Source organism: Ruditapes philippinarum, unplaced genomic scaffold (assembly GCF_026571515.1).
Source record: "Ruditapes philippinarum isolate M1 unplaced genomic scaffold, ASM2657151v2 ctg4875_1_1_1_1, whole genome shotgun sequence".
Classification (NCBI taxonomy): domain Eukaryota; kingdom Metazoa; phylum Mollusca; class Bivalvia; order Venerida; family Veneridae; genus Ruditapes; species Ruditapes philippinarum.
The window spans coordinates 133,369-152,131 of NW_026861885.1; the positions used below are offsets into that span (position 1 = coordinate 133,369).

Genomic DNA, 18,763 nt, shown 5'->3' on the forward strand with positions numbered 1-18,763 from the left:
TGTTGAAAAGAGGCGAATGTGTCCGATTGTAACAAACGATGATATGATAGTGAGCTGTTCGGTTGAAATAATTAGTAAATAAAAAAAAAACTAAAGTAACATTGTGTGGCTATATACAATGTTTTTTTTAATATAAAATATGGTCATTTTGACATTAATCATAAGCATGACATGAAATTGTAAAAATATTATCTTCAAAAAATATTTAGACAATAAAATGCAGATGATAAATCAAATAACTAAAACACAATAGCATCACATCAGAACAAATATATATTAACCTATCTAAAGTACGGTGTTACTAAAACTAAAAACTCCCTGGAAAACTCTATTTTGTACAAACAAACTTTAGTTCAATAATTCTTAAAAAGACGAAATTAAATTATCAGAGTTTATCTCTTTGTAAAACTAGACGTGTAAAATTCTTTGATAGGTGGCAATCTCCGCGGAACTTTACTCTTCATGTATGATCTATTTGTTATACCGCCGTCTGACGATGATGACGCAGACGACCTTCGACTCGAGTCACGTGATGGCACGTGGTCACTTCCTCGGTTAACATACTTGTAAACACCAAATGAGACGCCGGCAATGACTGCACTTCCACCAAGAACGCAGCCGACAATAATGCCGGTTACCACTAAAGCGCTTAAATCGTCATCTAAAACAAAAACAGCAGACGACAAATTAGAACTCTTTTGTTTTAAAATATTTTAGATTTCTTGTCATCAGTTCTGTTGAGTTATTTTGTTAAATTCCTCCCTTTGAGTTTATTAGCAAGACACATAATTGTTCTCTTTTTAGAAAGGAGACACGTGAATTTTATAAATGATGTATTTAATGTTTAAATAAAGGTTTAAGATGCTTATAACTACTTGAAGAATTAGCGCTGAATGCGAAATTATTTGTCATAAAAGTAGCAAAATGTAAACAAAAGATGTATCTTTACTTCTACACAAAAAAAAACTAAATCACTTTGACTGTACTAATTTCCAGAAATCAACATAAGCTAAATACGATTCAGACAATTGACCAATAAGTTAGTTTTTGGAAAGTATAAATGGACACCACATAAAAAGCTTAAGAGAAATAGAAATAAAAGCTTTTCTGGAGCATAATGGGCCTTTAATGCTCGCAATCAATTTTTCGTATAATAAATTACAATTGATATTTTACAATAAAGTGATTTTCCTGAAGAAGAAGAAAAAACTCGTCTGGTCCTCTGGCACGAGTACTGTAACGACAAAGTCAGGAATCCAGCCAGCTCATTAAGCCAGCTTGATGAAAGAGTGTGCAATTTTCGCAATGGATTTAGCCCTCCCTAATAAAATTCATTGGCTTTAAACGCACAATCAAGACAAACATTTAATTTTAAAGCTGATCTTTTTCATATAATTATAAAATTGCAACTTACCTGGCTTATCAGTAAGGTAGACGCTTATGTTAAAACCCTTATAGTTAACATTGCCATCTGTAGTAAGGACAACAAGAGCGTATGCCCCCGTGTCGTAATAATACGTCGGCGTGTCTTCTCCGCAAAAAGTCCCTAACAGCGGATATGATGTACACGGCCCTGGAAAACAAATACTTAAAATTTTACCTTAGCAGTTTTACATAAATTTACAAAGAGTAAATATGAACTACAAAAAATTTATATCACTTGTAAAAGCAAAATGTATTTCTGACACAAACTTAAAGGTAATTACCGTCCGCATCGAATACTAGTAGACGCTCATTAAAATATGTTTAGACAGAAATCACTTCCGGCGTAGCAAAATTATAAGATTTGATTATACAATGTTCGACGTAAATATGTCACAGTGTTTTTCGAGTAATTGTTATATGTATAATGCTATATCAAGTTTACATGTACTATTACTCTCATAGGGATCTGGTACTGGTATTCATATAATTTCTCACATAAGACTGTAACATACATGACATACCTTGATAAATCTGTACCCGGTCATATATACAGTCAACACTAGCCTCCAGACGAGAGTCCGTCACTGTAATGGCTAAAGCCTGAGTCTCATTCGGATTTGTTATCATCCAATAAGTTACTGTCGAACTGCAATATATCATATGTTATTATTTCTCAATTAAAAATGTTCTACAAGTTCAAGGCTGTTACAAATCGTCATCTGTACTATGTTATAGTTCTTTGTTGTTTGCCTAAGACTTTGAAACGACCGCACCATTCAGTCAAAATGCCTTAGTGACGGGGGGAAATGGACAATGTTTTATTTAACCACTATCCGCTTCCATGTGAATGTGGATTTAATACTTTTGCTGTCATAACGGAAATTTTACTTCCTGATTTTCCCTGCAAGATTGGGATTTTTCCCAAGTACTTGTTGTCTCAAGGTCAAGGCTATTTGCCTCAGATCGGCCTTGGAGTAGGCAAAACTATAGTTAGGAACAGTTTGATTTAAGATTAAGAAGCACTTCCTGATTGTCCCTACAAGATTGGGATTTTTCCCAAGTACTTATATTGTTGTCTCAAGGTCAAAGCTATTTGCCACAGATCGGCCTTGGAGTAGGCAAAACTATAAATACGAACAGTTTGATTTAAGAAGCTATTAATTACTAGTACATCTGACTCCATAATGCTGAAACTTTTTAGAATTGTCTTGACAAACCATTTATCATTTTCAGGAAAAATCTCCAAGAGGTTCTTACTGAGTAACGACAAGCGCAGACTATGATCATGATTTTGGTCTGCACTGGTGGCATAAATAGATTCATTTGAAAGATTAAAACCAATTGTGGATCATTTTAATTTATTACAATAAATATTGTTTTGAACCCACTCGTTATAATTATTAGGGTATCCGGGTGACGTTAACGACTGGGGTGTGTCAGAAGCGGTGATATTTTCCGTGATTCCCGTAACAACACAATCCGGAACAGCTGAAATTAATAAAAAAATCAATCAAACAATCAGTCAACGGAAGTGATTTTTAAATGAATTATTAGCTCAAAAGCTAACAGATGCATAAAACAAACATCGCATATAACAAACACGGAATAAGACAAATCCCGGCTATAATGAGTAAATAGTGTATGCCGTGTGTTGTTAATAACAACTGGGTACATACACTTCACAGAATTTATACAAAACAATTGCTTATATACGGTGTTCCGTTTGGACAATCGTACGATTGTGAAAACACGATGGTACAACGGTGAAAATGCGCTGTTATATCGCGTTTTCAACAATCGTACCATTCCGTTTTCACCATCGTACCATCGCGCCATTGCGTTTTTACCATCGTACCATCGTACTTTCGCCATCATGCATCACGGGTACAGACTAACTTAATCACGATTGTCCTAACAGAACACCGTAGTGTTACAATGACGTTTATGAAAAAAAATCAGGCATACTATACAAAGCAACTACCGCTTGTAACAAACACTAAAATTTAAAAACTAATTTTGCATCACCCATTTTAACACAGATATTTTGAAATTGTTAAACTAAATTAGCTTAAAAAACACAAAAAACCTACCGGATGGAACGGTTTGGTACATAGCAGAGAAACCACGGTACCCCACCGTCAGATCCGTTTTAAGGTGGACATACAAGTATCTTCCGGTACTGGCTAACACTGGTGACTCGGCCCCGCAGAATCTTGTCATTCGTGGGTATGAACTTGACCGACCTGTAATAAAAAATATATTGATTCATATTTATCTGCATTGATATAAATTTCAATTAGAAATTACTAATTGTAAGTGTGTATCAACGTCTCTGTGGTAGTGTAGTGTTAGTTATGGTGTTGGTGTTTGTATTTCATACTCCGGATCGCGGCAGTAAATCACATTTAATTTACCAGAGCCAAGTTAGCCGCTGCATCGTTCCTGGGCAGGATGGCTAGCAGTTTACCAGTACACTTTCGCCAGAGCATTCATACAGAATAGAGCGAATGACCGTAGAAAGGATTTTATGATTAATCACAATGAAAGTGACATGGACCGTCCGGGAAACGAACCCGGGCCTAACACAGTCTAACGCTCTAACTACTGGGTGATCGGACGGTTAAAATGTTAAGAGTTTAATCAGGGGAGACAACAAATATCAGATAAAAAAAATATTCACACAATATCTTTTAATGTTTGTAATAATTATTATTTATATAGAATAGAAATGACTGATTTCTTTCGATGCCATTAGCATTATGATGATTTAGAAAAATAATTGTATATTCTTTATTCTGCACTATTTAGTAAACAAAGCCAGTAAAACATGCATGGCACCCACGCTTTATTTCATTGCCAATCATGAAAAGATTTTCCATTTAAAAGGAAATATCTATGCTTTTCATGTATGTATGTTTATTTTCAAATATGTAGTACATATATGTTGGTATTTTGACTTGTACTGTATGAACCGCAATTTCTACTTGAGCTAGTATCATACAAGGGCATTAGTTGTCAAATCAGCACTTTTAACAAATTCTATCAAATAATTGTTACTAATTCAGAATGAAAGTCATATTGAAATTGTTGTTAATTTGAACAGAATTTCAAGTGAATCAGCTGAATCAACTGAAAAAACGTATATAATTTTCAACCAATAATTTTGCTTTCCGATCTATCATCTTGGATGTACACTTGTATAATAAAAAATACAAATCTATACCGCATATAGATAATGATCAAATCCTTATTTTACTGAATATTCTAATTGAAAATTGCATGTAAAAATGTCAGACAATAATGGTGTGAAATAAAGGGTCATTGTAATTTTTTAATGCAATACTGAACTCGTTGATACCTGAAAATACAGGTTTTACACTATGTGTTCGTCCAATTCAATTCAGTATTGTACTCAACAATAAACAATAACTTATATTATATAGCCAATATTTCGAACTTTGGTCAGTAAAGGAAACTACCATGGATACTTTGCTTGTCTATACTTACCGTCATAAACAGTGACCGAGTCAGAAATCGAGCAGTCCTCGCCAGGTTGTATGTTCGAGTCAACAAATGTCAGGTTGATCGTGAAACCAATAGGGGCAGTAATTCGCCAGTAACAATTTACATTGCTATAAATAGAAAGTTTTGTTATGCAAGAATAATATATAATTTGTGTAGCATGTGCGGCATTAAACTATTCACTACTAGAATAGAATTAGAATAGAATATAATCAGAATAGAATCTATCGGATTTTTATTTTCTTTGAAAGTGATACTTTTAACCGTAAAAAGATAAGTTGGTGCTGTTTTAATAAGTCATACTGATATGCTTTCATTAATACTACGTCTATATTAACTGCAGGTAATTTATCTTCTTTATAGTAACGGAAATACTTATTGTGGACTTTCTCAAGGGATTCTATTTTCTCTTTTTTATCGCCACCTCAGCGTTGTTTGTGCCGTGTGGAGGTCGTAAAAAGTCGCCCGTTTCTATAGTATAGTGATTCTATTTCTCTCTATTGTAATATACTGCTTAGTGTGATCGAATTTTATAGTGCGTTTAAGAAACAAAATCATTTAGAACGTAAGCTATATAGTTTCTTAACATCAATTAAGTGTCGCTTGACAAAATCGAACTCGATCAAAAATGTCTTACAATGAGCGAATCGAAACGTAGACCTGCCACATTCGTTAAGAAGCGATTAACGATAGTTACAAAATACAAATGTATATATAACAAAAACCGTAGAAACAAAGGACATGTTCACAACAGTTTTTTACTCTGACTTTTTTACTTACTTTGGATAATCGTTTGGATAATTCAGCGACCGGAAGTACTGGGCATTGTCGCTGGCGTCAAGCTCTGTTGGAGAACTAGAACAAACTTGGACCAACTGGGTTGTTGTTGTTATTGGTGCTGTAGTTGTCGTTATAGCTGAAAATATGGAATTTGCTTGTAGGAAAAAGTATCTGAATGTGAAATTTACTTTCATTTTGTATAAGAAAGTTGTTAATTTATTTCACAGAAAAATATTATCTATGCATATAAACAAAAGAGACCTGCTTGTGCGTACACGACTGTGTAGAAATACCTTAGATTGGTATCCCTACTATTTACATAAATCATTTGTGATATCAAAAATACAAAAAAAAGTTTTTATAGATCTACCTTATATAAATAATAAAAGAACGCTTGTAAGGGGCTGCATATCTAGATCTATGTTCGCATGACCTTAGATTTTCACTTCATAAAAATTACAAATTAACATTTCGTACCTGATGAATTTTGCCTGAAATTAATCCGGAAGCCGTGTCTTTCCGCTGCAGATTCCATTTCTGTTTTTAGAGTAATAAAGGCAGTATTTCCGGTGGTAAAGTACACTGTCGACTGTGTCGGAAAGTTGGCCTTGGAATCACACCAACTCTCTAAAACAGCTGGGTCCGAATTGGACGTTCCTTCAATAGACATTATTGAAAAGTTAATGAAAGATAAAAATGCACAAAGTTTATATATAATTATTACAAAAATGAATGGGCACCGGACCGTCGACCCGTCGAGGTCTTAATTTATCTTGATAGCTTCTTTGCTTGAACTAATCCAAGCAATTTATTATGAGATACGAAATGAATTAGAAATGGGTTTTAAAGCATATATAGATGGGTGAAATTCAGATTTGAATGTTAAAAGAGAATTAAAACTAAGACCACTTTCCTTTCATCATTAGCCCTTGACATTCATGACTACTTTCTTTTATCTAAAATTTCGTGAAACGTTACATTTATATGAGCCACAAAACTCTTAGCACAGCTAAATTGCCACTTTGATACGTATAATGAATGGGTAGGCCAGATGTAAACGAGGTATTCACACAAGGAAGAAAAAACGTTTAGATACTTTATTCATATAATTTAGACTCACTTCACCTTAATGTATCAGTAAGTTTATCTTATACCTTGCGGAACTAGTGTTATGGATAATGCCCTGCTTTGAATTTAGCACAGTCCATGTAGAGTTTTCACTCCATGTAAAGTTTTCAGTCCATGTAAAGTATCCATGTATTTTTTTAGTCCATATAATGTTTTAAGCCTATGTAAAAATTTTAGTCTATGTACATTGTAATGTGTTCATGTAAAGTTTCTAGTCCATTAAAAATTTTTAGTCTATGCAAAATGTTCATGTAATGTTTTGAGTCCATGTAAAGCTTTCAGGCCATGTAAAGTGTCCATGTAAAGTTTTTAGTCCATGTAAAGTTTTTAGTCTATGTAAAGTGTCTATGTAAAGTTTTCATTCCATATAAAGTAGCCATGTACAATGTTCTGTTCATGTTAAGTTTTCAGTCCATGTAAAAATTGAGCTACCAACATTATATATAATGTAGAGCCTTGTCAGACAGCTAAGATGTGTGTGAGATGCCCTGGATCTGTATCTGTGGGCTATAAGAACTATCAATTTTTGTTCCAGTTGGTCAAGGATAAAAACAACTAAATTTAAAACATTTACCATCATAGATCGCTAGTATCTGTTCAAAGCATGGCGAAGTATATTCCAGGTCCGAGTATTCAATTTCAATGTAGAGCACTGTACCAGGGGCGCAAGTTATGGTCCACGAACAATCCACGCCACTGAATAACGAAAACAAATATATTACTTTATTTATTTCATTACATACATTTGAACGTTGTATACATTATAAATGAAATGCTGTGAAATATTGATGGAATAAAGTGCGTATTTTCATTGTCCGTATATTCTCAGTAAAAATATTTTTCACTGCCGTGAAACATGTTTTCCGTATATTCGCTATCTTTTCTATAGCTTGGCTAAAATCACAAACAATAAGATAGAAATATGATAAATAACGAGTTATAAATGCATTGAAATTTTATAATATGCAACGTATTTGAACTAAAATTAAATGTCAAAAAAAAAGAAAGAAAAAAAAATAGGATAAAAAGTTTGTCAGAAGTGGGATTCGAACCCACGCCTGGAGAACCAGACTGCGACCTGAACGCAGCGCCTTAGACCGCTCGGCCATCCTGACACGATATACCAATGAGACATTTATCGATCGTATACTATCTACTTAAAGCGGTACCTTTGCATACGTGCAAAATAAACTGTTAAACTTTAAAAGCGGCAATTACTCCAATGTAGGATATTGCATTAAGATATGTTTTTAGATTGATTAAACAAACAAATAATGATAATAATAATAATAATTACAACAATAATAATAATAATAATAATAATAATAATAATAATAAAAAAACAACAACAACAACAATATAAATTTCATCTAGGATTGCGTAGAAAGTTTAAAGCTTATATGAAATTATCTCCTGTAACAAACATAACAAACATTCAACAATTTATTTTTATAAGTCACAAAATAATAATTTATAAATCAAGGTAGATCTATATAAAATATTTTAGAAATATAAATGGTTATATGTACTATAGTAACTTAGATTAAAATAAAACGGTTGCTTACTTATCAAGGGACGCCGGGTAGCCCGGGGACGTGATGTAATCGCTCGTGGTGGTTGCCGTTATTGACGCTGTATTTCCGGAACACGAGCCAGCCGCTAAAATGATTAAACAGAGGTAAAGTTTTTTGTTTTTTTTTTTGCTTAATTAATTGCTGTAATGCTTTTTTGTTTTCTATAATAAATAGATAAATAAATAAATGGATAAATAAATAAATAAATAAATAAATAAATAAATAAATAAATAAATAAATAAATAAATGTATTTGTTATCTAAATAAATAAATAAATAAATAAATAAATAAATAAATAAATAAATAAATAAATAAATAAATAAATAATGCTTTTTGTTCAGTTTATAAATAAATAAATAAATAAATAAATAAATAAATAAATAAATAAATTTTAAAACTACGATTAGGTCTAGATGTACATTTTATTCAGTTTATAAAACCCTTTATCAAATTATTTGTAAAAGTTGCATTTAACGCTCATTTCTATTTTTTAAAAGAAAAAAACTGAAAAGTTTATTTTATGCCATATCAATCATTTTTTTTGTGTACAGTGTACATGAAGAAGAAGTAGACCCTTGACTAAACTAGTTTGATGCTTTAAAAAAAACTTGTCACATTAGTTAATTACGGTCGTATTATTCTAAATGTACATGTATACAACTTAATATACTTTAGTTTAAACATATTTATTCCCGAAAGTATATATAATGTACATACATACAAATATATAACAAACAAAACATTTTACACAATGGAAAAGGATGAGAATGAAAGACAAGTCTTATAGAATTCTTCTCCTTTGGCGAACTATATGGTTTGTCTTAAATAAGTTTATAATTAGTATATACTAGACAAGGGAATAAGTATTAATTATACACACATAAAAATATATATTTATATATAAACTTTTATAGAATAGATTAACTACAAGTAGATGTCTAAAATGTAAGAATATATATAAAAGAAGAAAACAAAATAGTGGAAAAGAGAAGAAAAAGGGTGTGAGAGGATTATAGTCTCAATTAGAATGGATCTAAGTAAATCTTTTCGTTTTTTCTATATAATTGTGTACATTTGTAAATATAATAACGTTGTCCTGGTATGTAAGAGATGGGTCACCAAAGAGAAGTTTATGAAGGTTTATGCTGAAGTCTTGCAAGTTAAGGAGGAGTGTTCTGCGGACGGCATCGTATGCACAGCACTCGAAAAAGAAATGTTGGGTAGTTTCGATTTGCCCACAATTACACAAAGGGGTAAGAGAAATGTTTTTCAAAAACAGGTGGTGATTTAATGCGCTGCAGTTCGTTCGAAGCCGAGTGTGAAGGACCTGCAGTTTACGACTACCTGTATAAAAGTATGTTGGTGTATATTTTCTGTCCTTGTTTAAGAAAGTTTTAAATGAAGATATTGTATGGCTGTTTCGTACTATAACAGGCAAGTTGTTCCAATCACGAATAACTGATGGCAAGAAAGAATTGTGGTACAGAGTAGTCCTTGATGTAATTCCTCTGATATCTTCAGAGTTTCGTAAGCTGTAACGGGATTGATCTGGATTTGGTATTAATGATGAGAGATAATCTGGAGTTTTGTTCGACTGCATATTGTAAAACATAATTAGTTTGTGTTTATATCTTCTTTCGGATAACGATTCCCAATTAATTTCTTTCTGCAAAGTTTCTAGTGAGATAAGCTTGGTTGCACTAGTTGCAATGCGTGCACATTCATTTTGAATCTTATCAAGCTGTTCGAGTTCATATTGGGTACAATTGCACCAAATTACATCATCGTATTCCAAAATAGGTTTAATGAATGCTATATAGATGATTTCCAAATATTTACGATCTAGAGAGAATTTCAGTTTACGCATTATATTAACCCTTTTCCAAGCTTTATCAGTTATGTATTCAATATGTTTGTGCCATGTGCAGTCAGAAGAAAGAAAGATGCCTAAATGTTTGTGTTCAGAAACTTCTGGAATTTGTTGGTTAAACATATGCAATGAAGGGTGATGCTGACAATTTCGCTTTCTGGTTACAAGTAGGGATTCCGATTTTGAAGGATTGAAGGTGACTAGCCACCTTTCTGCCCATAAAGAGATTTTTTGGATGTCAGACTGAAGAAGTGTGGCTGCTGTGTTAGGATGTTCAACTATAACATAAAGACTGGTATCATCAGCAAAAAGGTTTATGAAAGATTCAATTTCATTAACAATATCATTTATAAAGATCAAAAATAATAGGGGACCAAGTATAGAGCCTTGAGGGACTCCTGCTTTGACAAAAGCCCATGATGAGTAGGCGCCAGGTAGTATGACCCTTTGTTTTCTATCAGTAAGGTAACTATTGAACCAAGATAACAAAGATCCACATATACCTGCGTGCTTTTAGTTTCGAAAGTAGGCCTTTATGCCAAACCTTGTCAAACGCTTTACTGATATCAAAGAAAACCACACGAACTTCGAGGCCATTGTCAAGTGATCTACAAAAGGGTATCATAAATGAAGGCAAGCTGATTAACAGTAGAATCACCCGGGATAAAACCAGACTGAGCAGTAGACAGAAAATGATTTACTTTGAGAAAGTTAAAGATGTGTTTAAATACAAGACGTTCAAAAAACTTTTTCTGTAGTGTTCAAAAGTGATATGGGTCTATAGTTATTTGGGAGAGATGTATCGCCCTTTTTGTGAACTGCAGTGACATTCGCCTCTTTCCATGTGATTGGAACTTCACAACATCGTAGAGAAGCATTGAATAAGTCACACAAGGGGGAAGATAGTTCATGAGAAGCCTCGCGTAAAATTCTATTACTTATACCATCTGGACCTACTGCTTTGTCAACTTGTAACGAAAGAAGAACATCTTTTACTTCATGAGGGCTAAGCACAATATCGTTGAGACAGGAAAGTGGTGAACTAAGGTAAGGTGGATCTCTGTTCTCATCGTTAATAGACATTTGTTCTACGAAGAAGTTATTTAGAAGATTTGCCTTATCGTTATTTGAGTAAACAATATTTCTGTTTAAGGGGTCTGTCAGTGGTGGAATGCTACTATTATTTGTTGATGAAATAAAAGATTTCAGAGTCTTCCACCAGTCTTTAGACGAAAGTGATTCATTTTTCAATTTATTAGAGAGTTTACAAAAAATAGTTTGACTTGGCTTCCCGTATCAATAATATTGTTTCATTACGAATAGATTTGAATCTTTGCCAGTAATATTGTGAATTTGTCATTCTAGCTTTTTTATACAGACGTTTTCGTTTACGGATATTAACTCTGATTGAGTTTGTCATCCATGGAACATCTAATGGTCTTACTTTAATCAATTTGTTAGGGATGTTATTTTTAGCAATTGTTTGTATCTGATTGATTACGTTATTCGCATATATGTTAACATCTGCATCAAAGCAGTTTTCCCATGTATAGGTATTTATATCTTCACGTAATGCTTCGTAGTCAGCATGTTCATATTCCCAAACAATGCGATCAAAAACACATTTGTCGCGGTTTACGGAATTTCAGAAAAACCAAATATAGGAACGTGATACCTTAGTTCTTGTTCTAGAAAGTGATCACCAACACCAAAATGAATAACATTGCTTTTGTTTTGAAACTAATATAAGGTCGATCAAAGAATTTGAATGTTCAGTGTAATGTGTTGGTTCATCTATTAGTTGTTCTAGATTGAACTGTTGAGTCATGGATGTAATTTTGCGGTTAGATGAATAACAGTTTACATTTAGATTGAAATCACCCGTAATGATGATGTCAGGTATATTAGTGTCAATGGCTAGACCAATAGAATCTTCAATTAGATTGTTGTATATGACATCTGAGTAAGGCGGTCGATAGAAAATACTAAATAGAATATGACGATTGTTACAAAGAATCAACTCGATCCAAATACATTCTAACCTGTTTAATTCTAGATCTATTCTACGTTTGTAGTGTATATTGTCTTTAATGTACAAAATAACACCACCGTGAGCATCCCCAATGCGATCTTTGCGTTCAGGGGAATGATACGAGGAAAGTAATAAGTCTTCTGTTGATATAATATTAAATATACTTTGGGTGTCTTATATCTTACATCACTTCAACACTGTTAACGTAATATTACGACTTTTTAGTTCAACTAGTGGCCATCACGTACTGTCACTTGAATAGAGTAAGAACGCATGAAGTTATATAGCTTTAGTTGTCTAAATAAAGATAAAATGCGCTTTATAAAGATGTTCATATATCGTGTGCATCGAAGTATGGAATGCACCATGCAACTTACATTTCTCTATTGCGTAAAAAACGTTCATTTTGACACCAGCGTACTGCCTGGACGAGTCCGATTTCATGAGTACGGTAGCGTACTGACCACTGGACGAAACGAAAGACCCAACGGAACTTGACGTTAGACGTCCACATTTCTTAGCAAGCTCAGTTCCTGAAGTAGTATTTCCTGAAATATAAAAAAAGCAAGGCAGATAATGAAATAAAGTTTTTTTGAGGCTGGAATTTGTTTTATGTTTTTAATTCCGTTTCATGCACACAATGAAAACTAAGTATAAGTGTTTTTTATATAACAAAAATCGCGTGATAATCATCAAGTGTGCTCTAAATTTATACAACACATGCTAAAGAGAAAAAAACCCATTCATTTCTGGGACTGATTAAAAACAAAAATATAGCAGAGAATTTCTGCACAAAAATCACGTGCCCCTTTAAGTTCTAACAAAGAATTTTATATAGACATCTGATTTGCTCTGAAAGTCGAAAACACGAAGACGTTGTCGTATTCCATTATATTAGCATGTGAACAGACGACAAATCTTTTGCAAAATACACACAACCCAATTTATGTATCGTTTTTTGGGACAACTCGATAAACTTACGAGGCAAAATCAGAATTACTTAAAGTTACTTAAACGTAATCAATTGCAGAGAGAAAAATAATTTAATATCTTATTAAGCTTTAACCACCTGGAACCAAAACTGATCGCCCTTTACTGCCAGTATAGAGCCAGGCCAGTCTAATCAGGCTCTGTCCTGTTGTCTGACCAACTTTCATCCTGATACCCCTTAAATCCACAATAGCCATTTCCAAAAATGGAAGCCGGAAGATTCCATTTAAAAAATAAGATGATAAGAAAAATAAGTTTCAGCTTTTAAGTTTGTGATAAATAATTAATGTTGTGCATCTAATATGATAATGAACAACAAATTTCATTCTTATGCACATGCAGTGTTTGTTTTTCAATGACATTGATTTTATCTAAGGCAGGGACCCATGTTATAATTTTATGACTACATACCTTCATAAAATGTTATAGAATCAAATGAACATCTTCTTGAGTTTTCTATTAGAATTTCTTGTATATCAAACACTATAGTGGCAGCACTGGTTCCCGCATCAAATATCCAAACACAGCTCATCCGCCTGAAAAATAGGCATACAATTTTAGAAAAAGGATGCCGTAAATAAAATGAGATAATATTGGTGGTAGTGTTTGTACTTTTCACTCAGGATCACGGCAGTACGCCACAATGAATTTACCAGTTCAGCTACCGCATAGTTCCTGGCCAGGCTATTAAGCAATTTATCATTACTAGTTACCTTCATTTTCACAAGGAACTGATAACTCTAGAGCAGAGGCACATTGCGAGTGACCATAGAAAGGATTTCATGATCAATCGCAACGAAAATGGGCTCCATCGTCCAGGAGTTGAACCCAGGTCACCGATTTTCAGTTTTACGCTCTACCTATTGAGATAACAAGGTGAAAAATTTCCAACTGAGTATTGACTAAACAACGAAAAGTGCAGACCAGGGTGTGCCGGCTGATCTTTGTTTGTGCTGGCCCCTTAGATAGAATTTGTCGCTACCAGTAGACTAAAGGTTAAGATCAAACTTGAATTATTACTTTGTAAAACGTGATATGTTTTGTAGCTTATCATTTCAATCTTTGGTCTGTTGGCGGCAACAGATACTTTCCACGTGAAGATCAAAATCAACCGGCACTGATCATTGTCTGCAATTATCGCTCATCAGTTAATACTTATTTTGATTTTTTTTTTTATTTAAATAATTCTGTCCTAGGTAAAGATTTTGTTCACATCATAGGTGTTCGGCGCGTTGATTGGTCACTACCCCCGCATATGTATCAATTTTTTATTTTTTGTAGGAAATGAAGGTTATTGAATGAAAAGCATAAACCAAATATTAAAACATGTTTCAAATGAAAAATACTGTATTTTACATGGTTTTGAGAGGTAGGAGGGCTGTAGAGTGGGTGTGGGGGTGAGGGGGGTGCGGGTGTAGTGACCAATCAACGCGCCGAACACCTATGGTTCACATTGAAAGATAGACAAGTTCATTTAAGACATTTTTGACAGTGGAAACGGTTAAAGTCTAGACATAAGCACGAGTTATGGGTGTTTTAGATATAGCGTGAGAAAAAAAGAAAGATATATCCAATTTTCTGTTAAGATATAGGAATTTATATTGAATTTTACGATAATGTTTTACGACATGCGTTCTTTATTAAGTAAAAGATTCACTTACGGATAATACGCCACTCGGTATCCAGGTGTTGTGAATGTAGAAATAGTTTCATTGACTAAAATTGTCTCCACTGCATTTTTGTTTGTAGAACTGCACTGGCATTCACCTTTAATAATCAATTTATCTGCTTGTATTGTGACATTCCATGAGTTACATTTTGAAAGCAGCAGTATAATAGAATATTTTTCTTAAAGGCACACTATGCCTCAAAACGAATCATTTTTTACTTCTTTTGAAAGGGTAAACGTTTAGATAACGGTTTAGAGTATGTTAAAATCTTATCACCTAAAGGAAATAGGGCTGAATGAGAAATAATTTGTCTTATAAGTAGCAAAATGTAAACAAAGTAGTATTTGACATCCATAAAAAATACTTTATCCCTAAAACTCTATTAATTGCAGAAGAGCAATAGAAGCAAATTATGGTTCATGTATTTAGCCAATGAATAACGTTTTTGAAACTATAATATATATATAATTATGACACTAAGAATAAAAACTTTTGAGAAACAAAAAATAAAACAATTTTAAGGCATAACGGGCCTTTAACTTAAACATTCGGTAGAGAAAGAATACTCGTTTTCTAAAGCAAGCCGATATTTTTTCTTTAAACTGTTTGAATTATAATAAAAGTGATCTCTGGTCGCATTTTACCACAATATCTCGCCATAATAACAATTTTTACCCTCATACCCTACATTTAACTATGACAATTACACATGTAGGGCAATTTCTATCGGGAGCGTAACTAGATACAAGTAAATAAGTTTTTTTTTTGTAGTTAATAAACATAAACTGATATATTGCTTTTTGTTAAATTTCAAATAAACATGTTCAAGATTTTTCATAATATAATACCATTTTATTCTTAAAACTTTTTTTTAAACATTTTAAGTTGTATGTCACATAAGGGTGATTTTCACTGACGACGAATTCATGTTTTAAGTCGTTATTTTATTGACAAAAATATTCGCATAAGATGCTTGAAATTAACCCTTCATTTATATTTTTCCTATTAAAATATTGAATATGTTTCAAGCATTGTACCAACTTATGAACAAACCATTAACCATGCATTTTTGATTAAAAATAACCTCCTAAAAACACAACGATGAAGGAAAAACACAGATTGGGTTTTGTATTTTTTCTATAAATAGAAACTGTTTCGTTCAAAAAATTTGGTGCAATTAAATTTTAATCTTATCAAAGCAATATATGACTTATTTTGATGGCAATATTCAGTACTCTTAGTAGTAATACTAGTATATAAAGATGATAAACATCATCTCCATTTTTCGGACAAGCAAACACAAGTATGGCACGCTGACGAGTAACGATGGTCGAAGTATGGCACGAACCCACAATTCCATAGTCCATGCATTTGAACAAACAAACAAACAAACAAACAAACAAACAAAAACTATATAAACAAACTTTAATGTACCTACCTTTGTCAATCACGTGGTATAGTGTAAGGATTAGAACTATGGCATATTTTACTGTCAGCCAACTGTAAATAATGAAAGAGAATGCCCTTTTTGTGAAATTAAACAATGCTTTTTTAGTTGATTTGTTATGTATTACTTGATTATTTTAAAAGGTGCTTCTCGTTTTTTTCTGAAAGCAATATGTTTAACTTTAGTTTAGCTTGTATCCCATTTTAGTATAATTTACTATTTGGAATTATTTTATAGACAGTCAATTTTACTATACTGATTAACAGTTTGCCGATTTAATAAAGAAAAATGCGTTGCCATTCGTTTAAAATGCTGTTATCCTATTAGACAACAAATAAATAATTGCAAACACTGAAGTTGATTAAGATCTACAGCCATACGATTAAATCAATCAAAATAAAGTAATATGGTAAAAAAACAGCTTAATTTACCTCATTCTGGGTGCATTTACTATCCTTTTACCGTTCTAATTATTCGTTATCCGTTTTTATTCCCGTTTTCATTAAAAAAAAAAAAAATTAAAAATAAAACCTAAAAACCCAAAGTGTTTTTCCCCACAAAAAAACAAACCTTTTTTTTACAAAAAAAACATGAAAAAGTTCTGGTACAAAGTTTCTGGTTTATTATTATAGTGTCATTGGTCACTGTAATATGGTTTAAAACTAACTAACTAACGATCGAAGATTATGTTTGTAACAATGTAGGACAAGTAGTACAAAATAATTCCTCTTGCAAATAATCGATTTACAATCACCGAATTAAAAAAAATCTATATTATAGTTTCTGTTTGGTTAATATCCCTTGTAAAGAAATGCTCTCGTCTACTCTATAATATTGTGATATAATATTCCTACAGATGATTTACAATGAATTATACTTTTTCATTCAGAAAAATAATAATAGTTAACCTGAGTTCGTTTATTTTTTCAAGGGCTACCATAAATGGTGAATAGAAATGTATTGGATTATTGGTACAATTAAAGAAATTTGGATTTGAATTCGCTGTGGAATATAAAGACATCTTATTAAATAGTTATACAGTCCCGCGTTTGTAATTTTTTGTTGTATCTATGGAATTAAATTATAACAAACAAAAACAGATTTAACAACTGAAAAGTTGCTTAGTGTCAGAACGGGCGCATTCAATATGCACAAACAGGAGTAGCGGGTTCGATTCCGCACTTTTTCATTCTAAAATAACGAAATAAAAGACTTTCGGGTGAGAATTATTTTGCGTTAAATACAGGCTATTATATACCGGTCGGGGTTCGAAACGTACCAGTACTGAAATTAGTGATGTCAATGTATTCTTTTCAGTTTTTCTCCCCTCTTAAATGTGTATCAAACTGAGTGTAAAATAGGTCTCCAATACTTAACGATTACCTTTAAATCAACGTTCATTGTGAAGCTTTTTTCAGTCTAAGTGTTTGATCAAAGAAAGGTTAAAAAATTCATTGTTCAGCATTTTCTCCCACTGTTTCCAATATAATACATTTTAATGTGAATCGCCCAGGCGATTTAATGAAACTCCCAAACTATTCAATGCAACCAAACGCATGGGCGTAATTGAGCCTATACTTTAAAATGCCGGTTACTTGGCAGTTATAACTTCCCCTGTATATTAAGACACACTCTCAAGTGAGTTGTCTCCCTTTACTCTCGATTTCGTAAGGAACTCCAGTGAGGTCTAAAAATCTTAAAATAAAAAGAAATGAGCCGCGTCATGACAAAACCAACATAATGGGTTTGCGACCAACATGGATCCTGATCTGACTGCGCGGATGCGCAGGCTGGTTTGGATCCATGCTGGTCGCAAACCCATTACGTTGGTTTTTTCGTGACGCGGCTCAAATGGAATTTCTTACAGAGATCACTTAAAGCACTTAAAACAGAAAAATATGCAAATTAAAGATAATTAAGAAATAAAATCAGAAGTTAATCGACAGATATCAAAGATTTTCACTTTAAACATAGAACAATTGTTACCCTTTTTGATATTCAAACTTTTAATACTTTTTCTTTGTCACGGGCAGATTATTATGTTAAGCGCTTTTGCAGAATAATTTTCTACTTTATGTAGGGTGCTACCCAAAGACAGCTAGGTCTAGTTTAGATATATATTTCGTTGTAGATTTGTAAGTTTACCCCCGAAACACGGCCTTTCGCGATGCTAGGTGATTCATGAATAGCAAAAAAAATTGTAAACACATACTTATGAGAAAGCGCTTTCGCTTAACTACGATGAGTAGAGGAGACCACTCAAAAAGCAAATACAAGTATTTGCACAAAAGTTATCTTCTCATTGTAAATAATAATGGAAAATTT

The 18,763-nt window shown here is 32.8% G+C and overlaps 1 protein-coding gene and 1 non-coding gene across 2 annotated transcripts; both read right to left on the reverse strand.

Annotated features, from left to right (window-relative positions):
- Positions 1 to 101: 101 nt before the first annotated feature.
- Positions 102 to 16,935, reverse strand: LOC132717254 (cubilin-like). Its single transcript, XM_060700690.1, has 15 exons — positions 16,870 to 16,935; positions 16,430 to 16,491; positions 14,983 to 15,088; positions 13,733 to 13,857; positions 12,709 to 12,879; positions 8,421 to 8,514; positions 7,430 to 7,551; positions 6,205 to 6,384; positions 5,728 to 5,863; positions 4,933 to 5,057; positions 3,516 to 3,668; positions 2,814 to 2,913; positions 1,947 to 2,071; positions 1,415 to 1,573; positions 102 to 661 (listed from the first exon to the last, which is right to left on the reverse strand). Exons 1-15 carry the CDS (start codon positions 16,872 to 16,874, stop codon positions 393 to 395), a joined length of 1,932 nt encoding a protein of 643 aa, XP_060556673.1. The 5' UTR covers positions 16,875 to 16,935; the 3' UTR covers positions 102 to 392.
- Trnal-cag (transfer RNA leucine (anticodon CAG)) lies at positions 7,887 to 7,970 on the reverse strand. The gene has a single exon. It is a non-coding gene; the product is annotated as a tRNA-Leu (tRNA).
- Positions 16,936 to 18,763: the final 1,828 nt, after the last annotated feature.

Bases quoted from the DNA above. Each gene is read 5' to 3' on its own strand.
- LOC132717254 (XM_060700690.1), bottom strand. The intron at 7,552-8,420 runs GTAAGCAACCGT...TTCGTTATTCAG, and splicing joins TACCCGGCGTCCCTTGATAA to TGGCGTGGATTGTTCGTGGA. The intron at 2,072-2,813 runs GTGGGTTCAAAA...GATATATTGCAG, and splicing joins TACCCTAATAATTATAACGA to TTCGACAGTAACTTATTGGA.